At 33.0% G+C, this 15,092-nt stretch overlaps 1 protein-coding gene across 4 annotated transcripts in view; it reads right to left on the bottom strand.

The window, feature by feature from the left end:
• The window catches only part of LOC132557463 (tyrosine-protein phosphatase non-receptor type 11-like), a 38,894-nt gene continuing 23,802 nt past the window's right edge, over positions 1 to 15,092 (bottom strand). For all 4 annotated transcript variants that reach the window (XM_060221972.1, XM_060221961.1, XM_060221965.1 and 1 more), the window contains 11 exons: positions 14,953 to 15,069; positions 14,057 to 14,185; positions 13,419 to 13,515; positions 12,859 to 12,938; positions 11,573 to 11,719; positions 10,912 to 11,067; positions 10,366 to 10,523; positions 8,531 to 8,598; positions 7,864 to 8,015; positions 6,869 to 6,978; positions 1 to 5,616 (listed from right to left, as the gene is read on the bottom strand). In XM_060221972.1, the coding sequence (XP_060077955.1) occupies positions 5,544 to 5,616; positions 6,869 to 6,978; positions 7,864 to 8,015; positions 8,531 to 8,598; positions 10,366 to 10,523; positions 10,912 to 11,067; positions 11,573 to 11,719; positions 12,859 to 12,938; positions 13,419 to 13,515; positions 14,057 to 14,185; positions 14,953 to 15,069 (1,287 nt within the window). In that variant the 3' untranslated portion in view covers positions 1 to 5,543. The remainder of the gene's footprint in view (positions 5,617 to 6,868; positions 6,979 to 7,863; positions 8,016 to 8,530; positions 8,599 to 10,365; positions 10,524 to 10,911; positions 11,068 to 11,572; positions 11,720 to 12,858; positions 12,939 to 13,418; positions 13,516 to 14,056; positions 14,186 to 14,952; positions 15,070 to 15,092) is intronic.

The raw sequence follows: 15,092 nt of genomic DNA, 5'->3' as shown, positions 1-15,092 counted from the left end.
TTAGATATAATATATGAGATTTATTAGACAATTTGACACAAAACAGCATGAAACTATTTCTTATACAACAACACTATAATTGTACATAACAGTAGAAACACCACCTTTTGGCAAGACGGGGTAGTGTAACATATTCTAACTGTTTAACAGTTTAATGAAATTATTATTTTTGCACACTTTCGTTATATATACAGTGTTTTATGTTAGCAAGAAGTAAATAATCTACATTAAATTGAATGTCAAAGTAGATTTCACCGCAAGACAAAAAAGTATTTCCAAAATTAATTTGACTTAATTGCCATTCCAGATTTTCAGTCCTTTAATATTGTTGACTGTTCTGTTCAATGCCAACCATGTATAATGTCAAAACTGAATCAAAGTTCACCAGGTTAAATAAAAGGTCAAATATTCCCAGGTCGATAACGCCACATTTGTAAGTACTAGTATTTCCAAAACAAAAAGTCACAATACATTTTCATACAATGTATATAACAGTTCTACTTCTCAAATATCTAGTATAATAACAATGATATGATTAAGCAATACCAAATCTTAAAAAATCTGTGTGTAATTTCTGCAAATATTTTAAGCAGTTTGAATTTAAATTGATGCACACATTGTTGCTATCCTAGTTCAAAATATATCTAAATATCATTTACTTGAATTTAAAAAATTTCTGACTGGCAGATGAAATATTCAATAAAGATACACAAGTTATCATATTTCTAAAAAAAAATTCTACATAAGATGAAGTATGATCAAATGTATTTATATACAAGAAGATTTTTTCTTATATTTATGAACATCTTTACATGCTCAAAGGCATGTTTTTCTAACAAGCTATGTCATTAAGCACTCCGAGTACTTTGCAGTTGGATAACAAGCTTCCCTGGGTGAAGTCCTCAACATCAAATTAAGACTGTAATAACTTGACAAATAAAGTTCTGAATATTGGCCTTGGGTACTGCAATGTTCTCTTTTAAAAGATTAATACTCTTGACACCTCTTGAATACTCTCTCAGAACTTGTATAACAAAGTCCTCACAATGGAGTAAACACAGCTGATAGATATTAGAAAAATCTTGTACTTCATTTGACACAATTATATTTAACAGCATAATTAATATTTTTTTGTGGTGTGCTTTTCTTAACAATAAAAGAGTAAAACACAACATTGGATAATTATATTTAACAATTTCCTTTAAAGTACATCGATGGGTATCTTCTGTTACAGATATAAGGAGTTAACACTATTGCAAAAAAATATAGTATACCTGTGGATTTTTGTAAAAAGGTTAGCTTAATTACTCTTAGACTTGTATATACATACACTTCTGTTTACAGTTTTGAAATGAAATAATAAAAAAAGTGTGAAAATGCAACATTCTATTAACAAATGTGCCCTGTGTATACAGCTGCAGCATTAATCTTGCTATCAGATTTCATTTAAGGTATTAAATTAATGGAGGCAAATTTATATAAAAAATATGACATTGACAGTAGGTATTTCTACAAAAATTATTTCTGGTATTCATGAGAAATCTCTATGACAACAAAATGTTGACAAAACTGTTGTATTGTAATTTATTAGTAAGTTCCTCACTTACTATATGTGTCATCAGCAGTGAAGGATTCTATCTGCCATCTGGAAGACACAGGGAACGGCAGAAAGACAATTTACAGATATATATAGGATCTTTATAAACATTGTGCAGGAACTATTAGTAAACCTGTCACAAAAATATTTATATATATTATAATGTTTTGATTTCTTATCAAAACCTTCAAAATAATTTTCATATATCATTAAGTACTGCAAAATCTTCAACTTATTTTAGGGGGCCGGTGGAGGGTTCTTTTTGTTTTTTTGTTTTTTTTCTCAGAACAATAATCTTTCAATGGCAGATGGAGAGTACATAAGAAATCAACTGCTATTAAGAACTCATTTCAAAACTGATCACTTTACAGTATTCATAATTAGTTTCTCAATACTAGGTTTTGTTGTTTAGATTTAACACTATCATAATTTTCATTTTTTTTCAAAAATCAACTAAAACGTCACATTTTAAAAGTTATAGCACTTTGTCAAAACCTTAACAATTTTTCACAGTGTAATCTGAGCTTTTACACACAAATTCGAAACAGACAAAACAATCTAAAATTTGTATTTCAGATAAGTAAAGATGAAGAAAACCAGTTGACATCAATATCAAATGAGTTTGACACCAAACAAGTGCTTAATGAACTTTCAATATATCTAATTGAGTACATTTTATCAAACTGTGGGAAATATTTACAATGTATTTCAATGCTTAAATAATATTCTGTCTTTGGTGTCAAACAGTTCTATATATCACTATAGAAAAAGTATTAAACAGTTGGAGTTCTTTTACAAAAGCAATATTCTAAAATTGAATCTTTATAAATGAATTTTCATCACAAAAAATACTGTTTACCTTTATCTTGTCTGAAAATACAATTTTAAGTGTACAAACTGAGTATCAGATTATCATCAACAAATTGGACAGTATTTCCATTCAGCTATTTTTTCACAATGCTCCTGATGTTTTACATTATGTTCTCATGGCTACAGTCACAAAAGACAGAGACGCAGCATTAATATACATATGATCTGAAGAACAAATTTACCTTTTCGCACTCAAAAAATGGAGTATATCGTAACTGACATCTACAAGACATGAATACATTTCCAGAGTAGTGTTGTAAGGTTGTCATAGTGATTCTGTATGGTCATTACTGTTTAGTTCCAATTAACATGAAACACACCAGAATTCTATTAATATCAAAATTCACGGTTTGTTATCGTGCAAGTTGATAAAATCCTTAGAATTTAAATAGCATTATGACACTACTAGTAAGGGATAATTTCAATAAGACCAAGTTTTGAAGGAAAAAAAAAAGAAAAAAAAGAAAATGTTGACAGCATAATACATAGATTCCACCCAAAAGAAAGATAAGTGAAAATTTTGACTTCACATTGTCAAACAAGGATTATACATCTAAATAAAAACATGCATGAACAAATATGTATATTTATCTACAGGATTTTTATTCAAATAATATCTTTTCTGAAACTTTCAGCTTCATCACATATATATATATATATAACCAATCACAGATTTCTAATCGATTAATCGTTTTATTGATCTGTGTTTACGTAGCTTGATTCAATAGATTCCTATTTCTGGTCAACGCTTACACAATGAGTTGTCAACACCATGATTTCATCACAAGAACAATACAAAAAGATTTAACAATAGCATCTATAACAAATGAGCACCAAGTATGCTACACTAACAACCTCTCCTCCCTATTTCACTCAAGTAGACTATCCATGTCTTTGATATGAAATGGACCATTACAGTAGATAGGGGGAGAGCAATAACATCATTCAAAAACCAATACCAATTAATCTGACCACCAACACGTCTTTAACTTTAAGAACTTTTCTAGCACTTTCCTTTCATAGGCCAAGATAGTTTGGAAAACAACATAGTCTAGTCATTTAGAACCCTGATTTAAGACAGGAAAAGATGGATAAATTCTAAAAACAGAGGACCTCTCTTTAAAAGTATCAAATATCAGAATCTTAGTGACCTTACACTGAACTTTACTTGTTTACATAACAATCAGGCTGACTAGGTGCCCCTATCCTATACATTGGGTTAATGCATACAATGACTTAAGAACGTCTGGACTATAACCATTAATGAAGCATCTGATAACAAGCTCTTTTAATATATGTGACTAACAACATTACTTTCATACCTTCTTAAATATTTTCTTTTTGTCCAATGAAAATTGCACATTAATTTTTTTTAATGTATCTTTTCATACAGAATCAAGACAATGACAGAGATAGTCGACTGCACTAAAGTTTTCTTATCAAAGGTGTCTGTTCTACAAACTCAATCACTTCAATATGTTCCTGTCAAATGAGTGCAAACACTTTGACCAGCAAATAGACTCATCCAGTACCTAGAACCCAAATTCTTTTTCATTTTCCAAACAATAAATCCTATGCTTTCAGCAGAATTATATATCATCTTGGGACTTAAATAGTCCCTTTAAGAGCTTCACCAGAAATGAATGTGGGTGGGGTGAAAAGTGAGGTGACTTTAGGGGCATGGAGTTACAAATGATGACAAAATGTGGGTAGGGCTCTCTTATGATAGCAAACATAGGTAGAATGAGGATCAAGAAAAATGATATGGGTGATAGGGGTTATAGTTAGAGTGAGGACCAGGAAAAATGATTATGGGTGATAGAGCTTATAGTTAGAGTGAGGGACAGGAAAAATGATTATGGGTGATAGGGCTTAGAGTGAGGGACAGGAAAAATGATTATGGGTGATAGGGCTTAGAGTGAGGGACAGGAAAAATGATTATGGGTGATAGTGCTTATAGTTCGAGTGAGGGACAGGAAAAATGATTATGGGTGATAGGGTTACTGGTGTCCTTGATGGCCTCCTCTCCCATGCATTCATTTCTGGAAACAGCCTTGATCATTTTAACATGTTTTTGAAATAATGATCAGTAATGTTCTGGCAAAACTGTGCATCCTGATTGTTTTGTGCTGTCATAATATTCTGATCAAATGGCCCATTGTTCTATAGAATTATTTTCACTTCAAAATAAAAACTTGCTAAAAGTTTGAAAATGTAGAGAAGTGAAGATGAAACGAGACCAGCACTAGAAAAGTTCTGCTTTAAGATAAAGTACTAGATGATAGTTCTGTTCCTGATTTCATTCTCACTTCAGTAATTTCAAAATCACATTACAGGATGATTAATTTCTCAGCTTCATGAGAAGCACTGACTTCCCTGAGTAGGGATTGATCACACACTTCATTGCAGAAAAATGCAACTGAACTCTATACATTCTTTCATCGCCATCACATCCTCTGTATATACTTCTATCCTGTACCTTAAAGACTACTAAACATTGTCTTCGACAGAAACAGGCAAAAGAATTTGCTGGTTCATGATTCGTACATACATATATATATACACATATTTCAGAAATATGACACCTGTGTTACAATCACAAGTTTTACACTTAATATTTAGACAGAACAAAAATTTAAATTAACATTTAAAAATATTATGTATCCATGGTAGCATGTATTTGCACTTCATTAAATTTTCATCTAAAGGTCTCTCAATCCTTGGAAATATATATTTTTTGTAACATTTCATGGCCAATCAAAATGTTTTATACATAATCAACAGCCAATCAGAATGTTTGATACATAAATGTACATATACATAATCAACAGCCAATCAGAATGTTTGATACATAAATGTACATGTACATAATCAACAGCTAATCAGAATGTTTGATACATAAATGTACATCATCAACAGCCAATCAGAATGTTTGATAAGATTCATAATTATGTACGTCAAAAGCCATATAAAGTTTCTTTTAAACAGGCAACCCTGACACTCAACATAGATATCAACATTGATTGGAAGCCAGTTGTGAATTATGGGACACCTGTCCAGGACCAAAGACTCATTATCATCTTTTAGTACTGCCAGACATTAAGTTCTTCGGAACATTCTGGTATATTTGGTTGGATTCCTCTGGTGTTCTGTAAAGTAAAATAATCCTGATATGAAGAACAAAAACAACTACATGGAAATAGCAGACATCTTTAACAGCCCCATTGTTATGGCAAGACTGAACTGATTGAGATGTTAAAGAAAGGACAAACCTTTCTATAGTTCTTAACATAGGGTACAATAAAACATCTCAGACTTTGATCTTGGGAGCAGAAAACAAATTAATTATGCAGCATATCTCCTAGTGGTAATCAACCATGTAAAGTTTCATTCACTGGTTACAAAGACATTCCATAGTTCAATATAGGGGTCCCATGGAAAATCTCAAATTTGAGAACTTGACCTTTGAATTACAAACAAGAATGTGGCGTATGACACATGTTCTAATTGTCATTAAAAGATATACATGTACAGAGTTTCATATAATTCTCCTATGACTAGTTACACAGTTATGAAGACACGGATATGTTTTACACAGACAGATGCATGAAATTGGACAATAATCACAACAGGGTGCCCACCACTATATCTTAATTACCAAGTTACCATCAAAGAGCATATTTTAACAAGAACTGTGAAAGAAGCTTATCTTTGGCCAAGATACACTTGTTTATGGAAATTATGAATTTTTAAGCTAATAATACTGATAAATGAGCATTTGCTCTCTGATAAAACAGTTGCATCCCTTGTAGAAACAAAGTCCGTTAAAGGTAAATATATATACATATCTACAAGGAATTCCTTCCTCTTCCTGCAGTAGGTGATCATCATTGTATAAAATTACTTTTACAGAGTACCTAATGATTATGTGTATAATTACAAAGTGTGATCACAATTCCTCAATGTATGAAGTTCCCAGAGTATTTTCTAAGGTTGTCACAGTGATTTTATGGAGAAATATTCCATTTCTTTCCGTAAAATGAAGCTGCATGTGTTTAATGCTCCTTGTTACTATTCTTGTTGGTTCTGTTGTTGCATACATTGTTCTCATTTGAGAACATGACATCACTGACTTGAATCGACCAAATTAACATGGCGCGTGTCATCAATGAAGCAAAACAAACCTCCTCTTATTATCTTTGTACTTTTTTTTTCAGAAATCTCCCAAGTAAATCTGTCTTGTGTTCATATTTTGCCCTAGTTTTATTGAATCTGAGTTTTGATTATGATAATGTTGATATCTTTTACTTGTTTTTGAGTTTTTACCACTATAGGATCGAGTATATCTATATCCTACCAGATAGATATATTGATAAATAGGATATTGCTAGACAATCTTACTTGGGTAGTTCCTTCTTGCGTGTCGGTTGCTGAGGAGCTGGTTGTGGACGGGGCTGTACTCGAGTGCCCTCTGTGTACTGTATGTTGGTGTACTCTCGTCCAATGCTTTGCTGAATTGCAATGTTATCAGTGAAATTATCATAAAAACAAGCCATTCCAAACAACATTAATCTCGTTTTGGGTCAAATCTGACTGACATGCAATGCAAAATCATCATTAGTGTTTGAGGTCTGACCGAAATCTGTAACGGAGTGAACCTACTTCAGCGTTGGCAGTAACAGAAACATAGACAATGACCATGCAAGCCTGATGCTTATATTGTTTGAGATATCAACGTCCTCTATAAGAAGCTGAAGTTTGGTCAAAATCCCATGAGGATCAAAGCCAGTAAGATTTTATAAAATCTTTAACAGTGACCTAGATATCTTGACAACTTGAATTCATGCGAGTTCTGATCCTTTTTAAGTATGTTAAGTTTGATCACAATTCCTCAAGGTATTAAGGTCCAAATGCATTCCGGTTTTTTTTTTTTTTTGGGGGGGTGGGAAGGGGGGGGGGGTTGGGGGGGAGGGTTATGGGGTGCTATGTGAGTACATAAATGAGAACAGTGATAAATAATTTCAATTTGTAATAAAACAGTGATAAATAATTTCAATTTGTAATAAAACAGTGATAAAGCATTTCAATTTGTAGTAGAACAGTGATAATTCATTTAAATTTATGATATTCAAATGCCTCATGACTGAGAAAAATTAATCCAAGATTACTGATAGTACAGACAGCAATGTAGATTGAAAACTATCAGGATCAAGGAGAAAAAGAAATCATATGATTAGGAGTTTTAAGGAATACTTCTCAAATTGACCCCTAGCCCTAGAGTAATGAGAAATGATTCTGAATTAGTAATGATACAACAGTCTAGAGCAGGGTTAACATATCAGTTTTAACAATTTCCTGTCACTGACTAACAGTGACCTACAATACCGATGACTTACTTCTTCAGCTCGCTTGCGTTGTTTCTCCGTCTCTAGATAGTGTAAGACTGCCATGTAAACAAACTTGTACTGGGCCTCTGTCTGAACCATTCCTGACCTTTGTGACCTCACCATCTGTATTGTCTTCTGAATATCTATCTCACATTCTAGACCTACATTCACAATTAAATGTAAATAAACCTCAAAAACCAGCAAAATCATATCATGCTGAATTTACATATCAAAACCAAAATTTTAAATAATAGCAAAAAAATGTTCAACAACGAGCAAGTACAATTTGTTTAGTTCACGACAAAAATATATCAAATTTTCTAGAAATGCTCATTTTCAATTACATTCATACAAGCACTGCTGTAGACTCTATGTTTCAACATCTCCGATTCTTGTTTTCAACAAAAGAAATCAGCTTCTGATATGATGATTTTTTGGCAGATATGAAATGAACCTAAAAGTTTGACGTCATTAGCTTTATTATTGTATGAACTGTTGTGAGTAGTGTTTGTCTTAGTCTTTGTGGCACAAAGATATAATAACCATGGTTATCAACAGTTGCCCATTCCAGTTTACACGGAGATCATTATGGTGAACAGTAACATACTGTTATAGTTAAGTACATATAAAACAAACACACTGTCTTCCTTTGGAAAGTCTAGATTTAAATACTTACCAAATGTTTTGATTTGATTGATAATTATGTCAATTACTATAAACGTCCCTGTTCTTCCAATACCAGCACTGAAATAAAGACAAAGGAATCCATGTGAAATTTCTGAAAAACCAGTCAAGCACTTTTTTGAGAAATGGGCTGCTTTCAGGTAATCTAGTTGAATAGGTTCTGATGGCACAGAAATATTCTATAATAAACAAACACACCTGAGCCTGATGTTGGAAATGTTAAATGTACAGATCAAAATGAACAGTTTTGGAAATTTCCTGTCATCTCATATTTATTTAAATAACATTTCCGTAAATGTGCCTGCACTAACAATGCTTTATTCAGAAATGAATGAAACAATTGACATTTAGCCTCTTAGTTACGGACACCTATGGCTCAAATTGCATGTGCCACAGTCCAGCCCCAGTCTTAATGTGTGCTTAGTGTTTTTCTTGCAGGTTTAGCCAGTCCAACCATTACAAAAACATACACAAATGCAACCTTTGTAATAGCTTATTTTGACTATGAGGAATGACATGAATGTCTGAATATCATCTGAAAGTGAGTTGATAAGAAAACAACCACAAACATGCGGGCCATGGCCCTTAACTGTCATCTGACAATCGATGAATGGATGAACAAACCACAGAATTCACTGATGGTGGCCTGACAAATCTGACAATTCCTTGAAAGTATCAGAAATTTATAAATGCTAGATTCTGTTCAAGAAAACCAGTTGTACAATCATTGCACAATCATATTACAAGTCAACTACTGTGGTTACCATGTTGAAGTTTTGTTCAGACTGAAAAATAACAAATCAGCTCTTTCTTTTCCTTAAAAATTCAAACTCAAAATATTTTTCTCATTGGGGTGAATGAAACATGAGAAATAGTTCAGATCGTTTGTTCTAGATGAGATTTGTTGGATTTTGGACAAAAGCGTAAAAAAAGATTTGGTCAGGACAGTCTCAGGATCACTTTATGCATGTTTGATATCATTGCTACTCCTTATAATGTTTCAGGCCGAATTTGGTTGGAATCTACAAATGCATTATGAAGAACTAGCTTTTTGCAGCAATTATTTTCTAACTTCACCTTTTGGAGACCTGCCCGTTTGTCCTTATGGAATGAATCAACTTTCTGAATTAAGAAATAATTCTCCATCCACAATGATGTTTGGTACCACATTTGGTTTAAATCTATTAGAGCTTTAAGGAAGAGTAGTGTTCTGAAGCAAAATTATTGACATATTTTCCCATGTGGGGGCCCTGCCCATACCTAGGGGTCACATCAACTTTCTGAATTCAAGATATGATTTCTCAATCTCAATGATGTTTCAAACTAAATTTGGTTGAAATTCATTCAAATTAAGGAAGAGTGATATTTCAAAACTAATTTTCCCATTTAGGGCCCCGCCTACCCCCACATCCCTAGGGGTTGAATCAACTTTCTGAACTAAAAAAATGATAAGCTACTTGCAATTATGTTTCAAACCAACTCTGGTTGAAATCTACACAGGCTTTAAGAAGGAGTAGCCTTCTGAAGCAAAGTATTGTCTAACTTCCACTTTTGGGACTTTGCCCCAAGTCCCTAGGGGTTGAATCAAATTTCAGAATTTAAGAAATGATCCTCTTTTCCTAATGGTGTTTCCGACCAAATCTGGTTGAAATCCACCATGGCGTTAAGCAGAAGAATTAAAGGAGAAGTTTACTGATGGCGAATGGCAAAAGGCACATGACGATGGATGATGCATGCTTGCAATAGCTTATCTTGACACCCTGGGTGAGTTGACTTAAGAATTAAAAACTACTATATATTGTTTTGGAGAAAAAGGTTTTTAACTACCTGCAATGAACTATAATAGGGCCAGCCTTGGGTATAGATTCCTGTTTAGCATTCACAATGTTGAGGAAGTTGAGGACACTGCCTGGGTCGGAGGGCACACCATAATCAGGCCAGGTCAGGAAATGGAACTGGAAGATACTTCTTGGTCCTTCTGTTGACTGTAACACAAGTAACATTAAATACACCCCAAACTTTATTAGTCACCACAGGTTCAACTTTAAGAGTTTGTGGTTATTTCATAAATATATTGGCATATCATCCAAATTTAGTCACAAATGTTATCTTATAAATATATTGGCATATCATCCAAATTTAGTCACAGACAAGAAAGAATGCATGATCAGTGTAGAATTTGTCTTTCTGTCCCGATATAACAGTTTTTTTTCTGTCACTGCCGGAGACAGTAAAAATACATGTGGCAAGTGTATTATAATAATGGAAGCACCATATAATAGATAATCATCTATGTTGTCCTATTTATTCAAACTTATCATAATGTTAAGTCTATAGGTCATTTAATACTTTTTAGGATAATTTAATACTAACCTTGTCTTTCGACACTTCAAATTCTCGAATTATAAAATCACTTTCATTTTTTTGACAGATGTGTTTCACTGTTATTTTTCCCTGGTAGGTATCAAATGTTCGCTCTAAAATATCATCTGGATCTTCGGGGCAGGGCCAGTATCGACACGCCTTGACCTATACAAGGAAAACAAAACTATCTCAAAACTTTACTGAAAAAAAAAAGAGTTTAACATTGAGAAAAAAACTCATTTTAACATGTCTGAGAAAAAATGCTGAATATTTGTGTGTGTATTAGTCAAACAATGCAAACCACTGCACCTATAACACTCAACTTGTGACAACAACTATGTCATGACATTCTCCAAAGACACAATTATAACTATTTGGTAGTGACCAAAACCCTTTCTTATTACAGGTGCCATACAGATGACTATAGTTCAATCCATTACGTCACCAGAACATGGATGTTTGGATTAATTCTGCGTAGATCCACAGAAATATCACTTTAATTTCAAACAGAATTTTCATTTCACACTGATTTTTACATACATCCGATAACTTTAACCTCTTAACAAATCCAACCAAAGGATACCATTTAATGACAAAAGCAAAAACAATACATTTTTGTGTTGTACAAAAACTTTGTTAATTCTGGATTTTAAAGAGGCATAACTCTTACCTTTCCCCGCTCCACCTCTTTTGTTGTCATTACAATAACACGAGAATTTTCTTGCCATGTCATCCTCCAGAAATCCCCAACTGTGGTGGGCATACAGCCCTGTGTGGCAATGTAACATTTCTTTGGCTCCATACTGTCATCCTCTGTCTGCAACAAACATTTTATACAGCTTGACCAAAAACTTCCTCACTACCATAGAAAAGTGGCAGGGAATGTTTCAGGGACACAACACCAGATAGAGGCAGACAATATCTTAATAGGGATTAAATAATTTAACTATTTATAGCATAGGATAGCCATCCATATCTAAATTGGAGAAACTTTGAAATGAAATATTGAACAAAGCTCTCTGTCTCTGTTGACATCAGGGTATAAGACGTCATTTTTATCATTTGATGACAATACATACACTTGGCCATAAAATAGGAACCATTAATTTCAGTATGCAAATTGCAATAAAAAATGATTTTCTGTCTTTTTTGAAAATAACCCTTGTCATACTCTTAGCAGTGTCTTTTATGTGTTTGATGCCAGATGCCACTAGGCATCTTCCAAACTTAAGATTAACCCAGATTAAACTGGTGTAACCAGTAGTCTAATAAACACAAGTTTGTCTTTCCGCTTAAAGCAGTGTTTGCATGTGTAACTCAGTAATCATACATTTGCTGATACTACATCAAACACATGTTCATACTGTATTCGGTAATGTCATGTTGAAAATGGACAAGTGTTGAAAAATTGCAAGCTCTTGGAATGTTCAATTTGTTAGATATACAGAAAGAAGTTGTAGTAGATGTTAATTAGTAATGTCAGCTTGTCTTTTACTTCTTAGTCAATGAGGGGGGTGCATCTGTCAATAAGAGAGAGTTAATGTCAAACATTTTTCAGGACTTTGGGTATGCCTTTTTGAGCACATCATTGAAAATGATACAGCATTCCTGGTTCTGTAAATTTCTTTTCCATTTAAGTCTGTTTAGTTTTGTTAGATGCCTGAAAAACACATTCCTACCCGCCCTGTGGAGATGTCACTGAATATTTTTCTTGATTACAGCGAACAAAATTCAGCCCAATATAAGATATGTGTGGTCCCTAACTTATGGCCAAGCCTTCATAAGATAAATCCTACTCAGTCAATACACATCATATATTTTACATACACTAATGCTACTGACCTAATTCAAAAGATTTATTTCTAGATTTCAAAATCAGGAATTATTGTAAGATTTTTATCTCGTTTTAACAACGTGTGATTGTAGATCCAAGAATGAGTTATTTCCCTGACTTACCGTGATATGATTGGCATTGATGTAGTCGGAGCCCACCACATTTGGGTCACCGTCTCGCAGCACCACCCGTGTATGATCAACTACAATCAAACATCAGTATAAACAGATTAACCATTGACAAATCATCCAAATTACAAATATCCTACCATTCTGACAGGTAATTTAACCATATTCTAAAATCAATATTAACAGCAAATTTATTAATTTTTTCTGTTAAACAAATACTAATATTTATGTATAAGTAAAATATTATATTTCAAGATTTATACAAATCTAAACTAACTTTTGGCACTTACAATTTCAAAATCACACACAAATGAATTTTTCAGAAATATTGTGGCTATCAGCTTAAGAAGAATGTTTTGGTAAGGAAAGGGGCTTCGATATTGTTAAAATGGAAATGCAGGTACTAGGTATTATGATTTAGATCAATACTATGTATGTACCACGTCTTAGATGCATTTTTCTTCTTCTTGTACCAGCATCTTAAAACTTGTGATATGCATGGACATGTACAGCAGCTTACCATTAAAAAGATATGACATGTTTAGCAAACCTACATGGAAGTATATTCTTGTATCGATTACGGGACTTGTTCTCCGGTCTCTGGCCTTCCTTCCTGCTGTACAAATGCCTCACTTCCATTTGTTGTAGTTGCTATGGAAATAAAGATGAATAAATAATAGCAGAACAATTATATCAAACTAAAAAGAATTAAAACACTTTAGAAGACACTGTATTTATCTTCAATTATTTCTATTATTTCAAAACAAAATAGAAAAAAAATTACCAGTGTTATTTATTGATACAATATAGTCAAAACTTCATGAAATATCAAAATTTTTGATTCTATCACTTTTGGACTAAGTGATTTATGGATCTATTTCCCAACTACAGTTTAATGTTTTACTCCTATACATATTTATCACTTCAGAAAAGAAGCAACAGGTCATTTTATCAAAATAGGTTGGAACAATAATGACTGCTGATGGAAGATATGTAATGAGATGCTGGTTTTTTTTCATAACCACATACCATTTCAATAACATAGAAAACAACACGGAATCTAGGCAAAGAGACTCACATGTTTGTAATTATGCAGGAGAGTAGGAAATTAAATTCAAACAAGTGGAAATGAAAATTGAAAATGAAATGAAATAAGAAATGTAAACTGAAGACAAATCCTTTCTATACATACCTCAAACTCATCCCAGAAACCCCCTTTTGTATTTCCAACAGTGTTTTGGTCCTTTGTCTGTTTTTCCTTTTCCAATTGTTTAACACGGTTTTCCAATCCAGACGCAGGAATCCTAGTGGCATTAAATGGCTATAAAACAACAAAGAACATATATGAATACAGTACACTTATGTTGATTTTAAGAAATAACAAGAGGCCCAATGGGTCTGCAGGGTTTATCTGGTATATATATATACACCATCCAAATAGCATGGCTCTAGGCAATTTAGTTTATGAGAAGAAGTCATTTAAAGTCATTTAAAGGTTTTAACAAATCTGACCCCTGTGACCTTGAATATCAGTCAAGGTAATTCATTTTCACAAAATTTACTATGGCTTCATTAATTAATTAATTAATAACATCAATTAAAAGGGTTGATGGATAGTTAGTAGTAAGGAAAATTGCAGATATATGTACCCAACAAAACATACAAGTATATGAGTAAGTGGGTCTAAAAGTATATCTCTGTGATAGATAGCTACAGCATACATGGAAATGTTGTAAATCAAAACATAGGACTTTTCAGAGAAACAAGCTGATAAGGACAATAAGAGAGTGTCATTATCATGACCTCATTTGAAAAATGTTCCTTATGTGATATGAAAAAGGAGGAATTTGCTGCTCATATATAACTTTTATTTTGACATACAAGGTATACATGGAGGGCGTTGTTGATGAAGTAGAAAAAAGCTTGCAATCCCAGAACACCTGGTCTTAACTTTCCCTGTACTTTCTCAAGGATCTCTATTTTGATCTGATCTTTCCTGATATTTTTGTCCTAGTTTTGTTGATTTTTAGTTTGAATCACAATTTTTTTCATTACAACTTGACTCAAAGTAAGTTCATGCAGACTCACCAATTTCAGGTATACAACTGTGCCTGATTTTTCCACCATTGGGTTCTTTCTGTAGTGTTCTACTAAATCTGACAAGCTTGGAAACTTCTCACCACCACCAACATCATAGGTTGTGTCCTGTGAAAACAAAATGTAATTAG

This window comes from Ylistrum balloti, unplaced genomic scaffold (assembly GCF_031769215.1).
Source record: "Ylistrum balloti isolate Yb309-2 unplaced genomic scaffold, AGI_CSIRO_Ybal_v1 Utg369656, whole genome shotgun sequence".
Lineage (NCBI taxonomy): Eukaryota > Metazoa > Mollusca > Bivalvia > Pectinida > Pectinidae > Ylistrum > Ylistrum balloti.
This window is presented reverse-complemented; position numbering and strand designations above follow the sequence as displayed.